The sequence below is a fragment of the Phytophthora infestans genome, genomic scaffold (assembly GCF_000142945.1).
Source record: "Phytophthora infestans T30-4 supercont1.66 genomic scaffold, whole genome shotgun sequence".
NCBI classification, from domain to species: domain Eukaryota; phylum Oomycota; class Peronosporomycetes; order Peronosporales; family Peronosporaceae; genus Phytophthora; species Phytophthora infestans.
In genome coordinates, this window is record NW_003303693.1 from 267,744 (window position 1) to 278,692 (window position 10,949).

A 10,949-nucleotide genomic window follows, 5' to 3' on the forward strand; every position below is an offset into this window, starting at 1 on the left:
GCGGCGGCAGCTTCATAAGTAGTCCAGGGGCCTTCTGCCCGAACGGGGTACGGATGATGAATACATACCCGTACCGCGCTCATCGTGAGCGCTAGAAGCCGCGCGCTTCAGGATGTCCCTTGGCAGCATACGCTTGCTGATCAAGTGGGCAAACCTCACACGAAGATCACGCTGGTCCAGGATGTGGGACAGCTGCTGATCTTCATGGAGTTCCCATAACTCCGTGGGCGAGTACTTGAGAGTCTCCACCCACGCCCAGAACATGTCCTCACAAGACCTCCATGTGGGACAGTTCTCGGGCATAACCCAGGGGTATCCCCAAACAGGATAGAGACCACCCCGGGTCTCGGGCTTCTTACGACAAGTCGTGAAGTCCTTAAGGGGAATGCGGTGTGGCGCGAGAAGCACACACCGAGCAGCCTCCACGTTGTCGACGAACAACTGTTCTTTCTGAACAAGGGCTCGTTCATAGATGCCCCTAGAAGTGTGGCCGCCCACAAGGCCACGAGGAGCGACAAGAAGCTCTAAGAAGAGGTCAGCCCCAGAGCTCTCCTCGGGAGGCCAATACCCTCTTGAGTTGATGGCAGCTCCCTGGCTGACGGGTGCCGCCACCGAACCCCCACGCACACGCTGGGCAGCTTGGAAATCCTCCTGCTGCTGGTCGAGGTCATTCGAGACCTCCCGGGGCTCAACAATGGCACCCTCCTCTTCCTCTTCTTCCTCCTTCTCCTCCTCTTCATCCGAGGAGCCGAAGAGACTCTGATAGGAGCGTCGAGTCTCCTTCTCCTCGCGGAGTGGAGACTTAGAGGCGGTACGCTTCTTTGAGGGCTTGGCGCCTTCGGCTTTAGAGGCCTTAGCGCGCGCAAGACCCTCGGCAAGCGAGAGACGTTTGCGAGGACTCCCTTCCTCATCGCCACCGGCTTTGGGAGTGCCCTTAGCCTTAACGGCCGGACTCTCAGAGCGCACAGAGGTCCTGGGACTGTGATCACCGTGATCACTAGCGGACGACTGCACGCTGTCTTCTTTGTGCTCACTGGGCACTGGGCTGTGCCCTCCCACAGAGCCCGCAGGAGCATCATGAGTGCTCTCGAACTCGGCATCGTCCTCACTGCCCGAGTTGAACTCATGTTCTACGAACCGAGGGTTCGGACGATTGTCTGAAGACGAGGGCGACGGACTGCGGCGCCTGCTTGCGCGCTTGTCCGCAGCCGCGTCACCCGAGGATCCGATCGCCTCGGAGGCCACCTGAGTAGCCTCCTTAAGTGCAGAGCCTTTGCCGTGAGGCTTAGTGCTCTTGGCCTGCGCCTTACCGGCTGCAGCCTTGGAGCGTGTCTTAGCACCGCTCTTAGCAGTGCCACGAGGCATGTTAACGGTCGAAGTGGAGACCTTGACGAAGAGCGCACAGGTTGCTGCTCGAGGCTCTAACTGTAAAGTGAGCCTCCGCCGCGCTCGCGCGGCCGAGTCGATGGTTTTCGACTTTGAGAATGAGAGTTTGTGACGAACATCTCTTCATTCTGATTGGTCGGTAAACCGAACCTAAGTGGGGGAGGATGTAACGGGGTACGTAGCACTAAGTGTACCCTGGTTACATGAAGTGTGACACTTCACACTTCAGGAGTATGACATGTCATACTCCGGAATATTTGGTACAAGGTACCAAGGTCATTCAAAACCAACCATTGGTTAAATGACATTGCATTTCTATAGGTAACTGATAGTTTGTATTAACCACAAACTTAACCTACCTATAAATATACTCAGTTTACAATCTACCTTATTTAGGTCACTTCGCTCTCTTTAATTAAAGAGGGGACCTGTGAACTGCCGTTCACTGAGAGTTTGTATACTCTCGGAAGATAACTTCCTCTAGCGCAAGGTGCTGTGTGACCCCGTCACAGGTCTTCTTTAGGAATTCATAGAGCAAATTCTGCGAATTCAGTTAATGTAGATCTCAACGAACGTTACTGTACAGGTTGAGCAAGTAAATGCAGACATTTTAGTGAAACAAAAGCAAAAGGAAGCATTCATGAATGGAGTACGATGAAAAGTTTAAGTCGCAATTCAATACGAGATTCCACACTCAGCATTATCGCTTTTCCTCAACGTAGCCCAAGCACAGGCTCAGGAAACGCAGTCGCAGATACGGGACCAGCTTGTACAATCCCTTGTGCCATGGCATACCAGTTAAACTTAGCTCAAGAACAATGAGGCACCACAATCCACAGTTGTCGCTGTCCTGCTGAAAGCACGAAGTGTAGTTGTCGTACGTCAGCTCGGTATTTACAGGCAACAGAGGCTCCACCACTTCCTTGATGCTTGCTTTAATTTTTGCGTAGTTCATATCCTCTTGTAGTGGATCAAAGAGTATGCAGACCCGATCCCCCACGTCAATGAAGAAGGCTACCCAGTGTGCTCCATCGTAGTTTAGCGCCCCAATCAACTTGCTCTTGGTGGGTGTGAATGCCTTATAAGCATTTGCGACTATTCTCTTTCGGTCGGGTTCCTTCGGCTCGCGAAAGGAGGGACTCACCACACCGACGTCAGTGTACTTCTCAGCCAACACTTTCATTGTTGTTATCATGGCTGTCGTGCTGAGCCATTGGTTTCGTCGAAAGCTGAGCAAACGGTATCCATCGATAGCCTCTTTTCCAACGGAGAATAAACGAAGGGGTAACTCCTTAATTTGCTCTAGAATGTAGTCCTGCGAAACGTATTATGATAAAAATTACTGACGTCAGCACGTATCCAATCTCGCATAACTTCTCGTAGCAGTAACCGTGTGCAATAAGTCAACGTACCCTTCTCTCCTGAAGTGGCTCCCAAAACATGACAGGAACCTCTTCAACAGCGGTAGCCTTCCATTTTACATCCTCAATCCATTCTAGTGTATGTTCAACATCCTCAATCTGATTTTTTGCGTCTCCATATCGCTCTAGGAACATAAGTTGTTCTCGGGTGACGTCTCCGTATTCCTCCCACACCGCCACGTACTTCTCGACGTTCGTTAGCGGCAGGATTGACAACGCGTGTGTTATTTTATCCGCAGGTAATCGGTGAGTCACATCGTCAATTGTTAACCGCTGTCTGTCCTCGAGAAATCGAATCGTGGCATTGCCCTTTACTTCGCATACCGGTAAATCCAACAAAGATAGTTTCTCCGATACCGCGTTGTAGCAATAATTTCCAGACAGTAGACAGTCGAGCATTATAGGAGTCACTGCCGGCTTGCTTTTTTGGTCCTTGCACAATTTTGCCAGGGTGCGCACGCCAATCTTTCGCTGAATACGCGTTATTTTAGTCTGGGCCTTTCTTGTCAGTTTTTTGTTTTGCACTGGCTTCGTGAAAGCGTACTTACGTTTTCCGAGCTTTCCGTTCGATTGCTCTTTCATTTTTGAGCCGGAGCTTGACGTTGCGGGTTTTGCTTCATCGTGTTCTCTTTCAGCATCTGGCGAGTTTGGAAGCGACAGTTATTCCGACGAAATCCTCCAATGTTCCAGTTTGAACGGCGTCCCGGAAAAAGTGTAAGCCATTGCATGCCCGTACTAAACGTGGGTGTTGGCTGGAGCGCTAGTAGCACCACGACTTCCTCACCCAGTATCTTTGCATTTGAAAACCTGACAGATTTTGGCAGAGAGGTCGAACTAGGGAATTGCTTCTTGTCGTGGTTCTTATCCATCACGCTGTGGTACTCGAATTTTCCCCGCAAGACTGGTCCATTCGTAATGTCATTCGCTGGATGGGATCGCAACCATCGGGGGCAAATAAGAGAGAGTGGTGGATGAATGCTCTCGTTGCCGTTTAACTTCCTGTAGTACATTGCGTGATGACACGGGAGCAGAAGCGTTTGGGCAAACGCGCAGTCGCACTTGTAGCTCTATAAAAACAACAGCAGGGTAGTCGTTAGTATAGTTGTCGCTCGTTTTACATTTAGGTATCCCGATCTGTACACACTTAGCAATCTCTAAAAATCAAAGAATTATATAGTTTTACCTGTAAATCGAGATCGTAGCTTTTTCCAGAGCGGCGACTCTGCATGATCACTCGGTTGTCGTGATGTGTGAAGGCGTAATCAGCGTCACCCGACGATGCGTACATGAATTCAGATTTCACGAGATCGAAAGCGAACGAGCTTACAACGACGCCAAGATGAGCCAGCTCCTGATGCTCGTCCATTGGAGGTCTTGACCCTGCCTTATTGTACTCCTCCACGTATTCGTCTTCGGCCCATTCTTGTATCATTATAAGCGCGGAGACCAACTCATCAATCCCGTAGTCCGATCTGATCAACTGTTTGAGCTTTCCCCACTTTGATTCAAGCCTATTGTTGGTGTTGTTTCGAAGGTGGGGTATGTTACCACGCTTATATCGGACCCACTGCTCTTGCATGTTATCCCAGTTGTTAATGAACAATTTCCACAGCCTGTGTTGCGTGTCTCCTCCAAGTAGGTCCAGAAGGAAAGCTCTCTGGTTATCGTACTCGCTGGTACTCGCGGCGTCGATCAATTGAGCCATTGACGCCTCAATTATAGCCTTTGTCTCCGTAGTTCCGACAACTAACTTCCCCACTTGCTTAGCGAACCACTGCTGCACGTGAAACTGACAAAGTAGTTGACGAGTTCCCTCGAAAACCTCAGCTAGAACCTTTTTCTCGTGGAAAGCTTTATCTGTCATAAGCACTTTCACGTTTTTGTAGCAGGGATTGTTCTTTCTGAATGTATGGAGAACCAGACGGAGATTTTCTTTGGTTTCCCGTTCAACCAATGCGTGTTGAACGTACTGACCCTACGCAAACATCAAATAGGTTCGTTAACTGTCGAAATGATTCCATATAAACATTACTAGTGTACCTTTCCAAAACAGTCATGCACAACAAAGCTGAAAAGCTTGTATGCGTTCGTGTTTGTGTCGTGAGTTGTATCTACCATTACAACTTCAGGAAAAGCTTCGAAAAGTCTTTTCATCCCAGACGATTGAAAGACCACCGCTACAGCCACCTCTCTGGTGGTGTCCACGAATATCTTTGCCGTGTTTTCCTCGTCCTGCTTGGTAAACTCACGTAGCACGCTTTCGGTTCTTTCAACGTCTGTAGTTGACCCCTTTGCTGCATGTTTAAGATCCTGCAGCATGTTATGCACATGTTTGAGCTTCGTTTTCTTCCCTATATGTAAATATAGTCACACACAAAAACATTAAGTAATTTGTGGAATTAGTCAGCCTCTACGTAGATAACCTGTCTGTTTGCGGATCCAAGCAAGAATGCCTTTAGGCGAGGAACCAGCAGCGCGCATTTCAGAAACTGTGGCGAGTAGCGCGGGATCTTGAATTGTTCGATTGGCTGCGTAATAGTCCCATAGCGTGCTACTCAGGTTGTGGTTGTGACTGCCAGAACTGCGAACGTAAATGTAGTGTCGTGTTCCCATACTCGATAACAGAGCGTGTACCTGCGCTGTACAACCTGTGTAGCGCACCGATCTGTGGACTCGGATTCCTTTGCCGCGTGGTCGTTGCTTGTGTCCGTGCGTACACACTAGCGTTTTGAAGTAATGCTTCCATGCAATTGGAAAGTGTCAAATACCGTCATTCATCTGCAAATTCCTTTTTTTCACGGTCTGTGACGATCGAATAATAAAACACTGGTTGGTCCGGGCACTAAACGATTTAAGTCTGTCATGAAATTGTTTCCAAGAGCTCCACCTCGAAGGGAAGCCGTTCAAAACACCGTCGCTGCAGTTGCCGTAGTTTTCCGGTATATCCAAATTGACGTCATCTGAATTCTCGAAATGTTTGCTATCATGTATCCCGAAGTGCGCGCTTTCACGTACTCCGAACTGTGCTTCATCGGGTTTCTCGAATTGTGAGTCTTTAGATTTCTCAAATCGGGCCCGATCTGGGGCTTCCAGCACCGTATTATCCGTCAGATACTTCAGTTCGCTTTCAAGTAGCGGCAATTGTGTGGCGACAAAAGGTACGGGCGAGCCCTCGTCTGATGACGAGCCACTCAGCTCGAAAAACTGTCGCGCTGCAGCTACATCATCAACTGGCGAACGACATGATTTTTGTAGCCGCCTTTCTTCATCTTCTTCCACCACCTCATTCTCGGAGAAACGTCCTTGTCGGCAAACGCGCTGGCTAATGCGATTCGTATGACGCTGCGGTGGTGCCGTAGCCCGCTCCCTTGGCATCATTTTTGAAGGCCCGTGCTTTGCTGCGTACTCCGCACGCATTTGCTGTACCTGAGCCTTCACGGCCTCTTCGTTCAGAACTTCCTCCACTAGCTTTATCGCAGCAGATTGCGTCGCTTGCCGGAGCGGTTGAGAATTTGGCAGCTCTCTGGTTCTCTCGAGGTTCTCGCGGCTAGCGCGAAGGTTTAATAGACGATCTCGACCTTGGAGAAGGATGTGACCCCGCTCCACCTGCCCATCGGGATCTTCTTTGCGTTCACTCTGCCGTATAGCCCCGGCACGTCACACGTCAGTATAGGCAGTCTAACAAACGGAACAAGTTTCCGTACCATTTACTCTTCCCCACGCGAATCCTTCTTACAAATGAATGGCACTCAAATTTTTATAAATTCGATTTCTTTGAATATTTGAAATACATGTCTCAGATCGAATTACCGATCCCACATTTCGGCATACCGGAAAACACACTTAGAGTCTACATTTTTACGGTATCTCTAGAATTTTTCAGACCAAACTCCGTCAGTTGTGCTCTATCTGGCACTACCACTAAAGTGCGACAAACAAGTCATTAGTCCGGGCTCAGTAGAAATATACGGGACTGACGACATGAGTTGAATCGATTGGATTGTGTTTTGATTGCAAATCCGTGACTGTGTACTATGTCGGGGGATCGTATGTTTTTCTTTGCAATCGCGACAGTTGCAGTAACTACTGAGCAACGACGTACATGTATCTTCTTCACAATGTGCGTACTAAAGTTGGCACTCACAATAACACTGGTATTATACGGACAGACGACACAGCTCATTCTTCTTGCGATATTTCTATTGCCTATGGTGTATGAGGCAGCGAAGACGAGCTCTTTCTAAGCCTACGAAAGCGAACCAACACTGACAGTGTCACTGTAGGCACAACGGTTGTCACGAGTCGTGACTCACGACAGATTGTCACGACAGATTCTGTCCGTCACACTAAATTGCCGTTCAAACTCAAGCGTAAGCAGTTCCCCGTGGTTCCAGCGTTTGCCATGACTATCAACAAAGCCCAAGGACAATCGATCCACCACGTGGGTATCTACTTGGAATCACCGGTCTTCGCACATGGCCAGCTGTATGTGGCTTTGTCGAGAGTTACTTCAAGGAGGGCGATCAAGATTGCTGTGGATCCAGAGGCCATCGATGAGGACGGGAACGTTCACACCAACAATATTGTGTACAGAGAGATCTTTGGAACGCGGACTTGGTAGGTCACGTAATGCATATAATATATTTAGCTTTGATTTCGAAATGTTCTTTAATCCGCCGCAGCGCAGCGAAGGCGGCCAGCCCACACTACACCAACCAACCACGCCCTAGCGTCCGCGGAGCGGGCGCCCAGAGCGCTAGTCCTAAACTATCAATGCTAGCACGGTGTCTGTCCGTCCGTCACACGAAACGCTCAGGTTTTTGAGCATTCTCATTGGCTGTCGAGCAGAGTGAATGCGGCTCTAATTGAATAAAACAAAATTATGTACCTTACATCAGTAAATTTATGTGGTTCACAGAGCACATATGGAGATTTGCACAAGACTATCCATTATCCGATGGCGGCATCGTTTAAATACTACGAGGTTTTAATTTGTACTATTTTAATATGGGAAGTTGCTATTAATATTTGAGTGCTACTTATTCTCAAATGAAATAGCCCCTAAAGACGCTTCCTATGCTGCAAGGTGCTTAGCGTACACGTAGGAATGCGTGTTTTCGAAGCCATACTATAATATACGTAATACTATGTTCTTAATAGTTTCTGCAAGTTACAATGACTAAAATAATAGCTACATGTACAACTGTCCTGTTGTAGAAATATTAAGAACATATCTGAGTGTGAGGTAACTGATTGAGCTGTCAAATAGTAGTACATGTACAACAGAAGCTGGCCGTGAGAACAACGCTGTGCCAATAAATGTTGTCACCTGATCCATAAAGATACATAGTTTTAGATTGAATAGAATGAACTCATATGTGTTACTGCTGTAACCATTGTTTTCTAAGAGACTGCTGTAAGCCATTGTTTTCTAAGAGTTGTTAGGCAGCAAAATCCGATAGTACTTAGCTGGCGGACGGGTCGCCGACAGGGGCGTAGGATACGATTTTAAATAGAGCGGCAACACAACAGCTTAACACGAGAGGTGTTAATTATAGTTGGCTAAGTAGACACCATAAAGAAACGTTAATAAACTTGGAGCCAAAATGACGTTTAACCATCCTAAAATTATCGTTAAACTATCAAATTGAAAGCGCTACTGTACCGTCAACAACAACAACAGCAAGGCATCCTGCGACACATTATCCAAATGCTTTAATCATAACTGGTAGTCTATTGACTAATTCTGAATTAGCACAAAGTGAACGCTGCATGCATAAAAACTATTACAATTTGAATATTTTCTAGCTTTCATTGAGTTTTGTGTGTGAAGCAAGCTCGAGTAGGCAGTACAAGCGGATAAGAAGTGCACGCTGGACAGACCATTAGTTTCATGTGAGCTAAGTTTCATAGCGGCTCAGAAATAATCCGTGATATCGAGCACGACGCTAAACTAAACATATTGTTTAGCATTTGTATAAATGTTATTTGAAGTGCAGGTGGTGTTGGGTGGAAGATGAAGATACAGTGATAGCCAGCAATAAAAAAGAGATCCCTTCAAGAATCTTGATCCAAGATCATTAGAATATTTATTTATTAAATCCGGTAAGCATCATGCTGACCCCAATTAATGACCTTATAAAAAATCGATTTAGAGACACATATGCTCAGCGTTTTTTCAATAGTTATCACGCCGAAGCGTAGCGGAGGCGGGAAGGCCAAAGCAAGTAGAACTAAACCTAAATTACCGCCGCGTAGCGGCGGCGCTCGGCTAGTGTGTACCTAAATCGATTATTTTTAATTTAATTTTTTGGGGTCAGCATGATGCTTACCTGGTGTAAGAAATAATTATTCTTATGATCTTGAATCAAGATTCTTGGTGCAATCTCTTTTTATTGCTAGCTATCACTGTATCTTCATCCTTCACCCAAGACCACCAGCACTTCAAATAACATCTATTTTTTACAAACGCTTCACAATATGTTTCGTTTAGAGTCGTGCTCGATATCTCGGGCCATTTCTTATCCGCTATGAAACTTAGCTCATACCAGCACAAACGATAGTAGTGGCCTGTCCAGCTTGTACTACTTACCTGCTTGTACTGCCTATTTCAGCTTGTAAGTAACTAAAGATTGTTCACTTCTCATATCAAACTCAATGAAAGCTAAACTATATTCAAATTGTACTATTTTTAATGTATGTAGCGTTCATTTTGTGCTAATTCAGAATTAACACTCGAATCTGTGCCAGTTATGATTGAAGCATTTAAATGTTGTGTCGCAAGACGCCTTGCTGCTGTTGCTGTTGACGGTAGTGTTTTCTATTTGATAATTTAACGATGATTTAAGGATTTTTGGACGTCATTTAGGCTCCAAGTTTATTAACGTTTCTTTATGGGGTCTTCTTAACCAACTATAATTCACACCTCTCGTTTTTTGTTGTTGTCTTGCCGCTCCATTTAAAATCGTATCGTACGCCTCTGTCGACGACATCTCCACCAGTTAAGTAGTATCGGACCTGCTGTCTTAACAACTCTTAGAAAACAATGGTTTACAGCAGTAACACATATGAGTTCATTTTATTCAATCCAAAACGATCTATCTATCTTTATGGATCAAGTGACAACGTTTATTTGCAGCGTTTTGTTCTTACGGCCAGCTTCTGTTGTACATGTACTACGATTTGGCAGCTCAGTCAGTTACCTCACTCTCAGATAATTTATTAATATTTCTACAGCAAAGCAGTTGTAGTTGTTATAGTCATTGTAACTTGCAGAAACTATTAAGTGCAGAGTATTACATATTTTTGTATAACCTCGAAAACACGCATTCCTACGTGTACGCTAAGCACCTTGCAGCTTAGGAAGCGTCTTTAGGGGCTACTTCATGTGAGAATAAGAAGCTCTGTCTGTTTAGCACCTAAATATTAAAAGCAACATGCATTATTAGAATTTTAAATATTAATACTTCGTAATATTAAAACGATGCCGCCTTCGGATAATGGATAGTCTTGTGCAAAGCTCCATATGTGCTCTGTGAACCACATGAATTTACTGATGTAAGCTACATAATTCTGTTTTAGCCAATCGAAGCCACCTTCGCCTCCGCTCGGCAGCCAATGGGAAAGCTCAAAAATCTGAGCGTTGCGTGTGACGGACGGACGGACACCGTGCTAGCATTGATAGTTTAGGACTAGCCGTTCGCCGCCGCTACGCGGCGGAGGGGCATGTTTTGTTGAAGATGAGGTGGCCGCAACCTTAGTGCTCTTTGGTGCGGCGTGTTTGGAGAGCGGGGTTTCACCCCGAAGATCTGGCCACCGGGTATATAACCACTTGGCTTTTTCGGAAGCCTCATCCCGCCCCGAAAAATATGGGTGTGTGTGAGTGATCCCGTACCCCAGACGTAGGGGTGGGGTGTTGTATCTCTACAAGGGGTCCTGCTTCTTTCGGCTCCCTCCCGGGATTGGGAGGTTCCTGCTCAACAATTGGCCCCAGCGTTCGCCAAGGGTTTTCGTCTCTCCTTCTTGGGGGGTCCCCTGCTCCTGTAAGGACGTTCTTTTTCGATAAAAGCCTACTTTATTTTTCCGTCTCCAAAATCGTTTAGCGGGGCTTGGCACTGGGCTTTCGGGAAAAATAACTATTTT

At 46.5% G+C, this 10,949-nt stretch overlaps 1 protein-coding gene across 1 annotated transcript; it reads right to left on the minus strand.

Moving 5' to 3' along the window:
• Positions 1–2,086: 2,086 nt before the first annotated feature.
• On the minus strand, positions 2,087–2,828 carry PITG_18216 (uncharacterized protein; the record flags this gene model as incomplete). Its single annotated transcript, XM_002997803.1, has 2 exons — positions 2,087–2,701; positions 2,799–2,828. The coding sequence occupies 2 exons, from the start codon at positions 2,826–2,828 to the stop codon at positions 2,087–2,089; spliced, it is 645 nt and encodes a 214-aa protein (XP_002997849.1).
• Between the last annotated feature and the right edge of the window lie 8,121 nt (positions 2,829–10,949).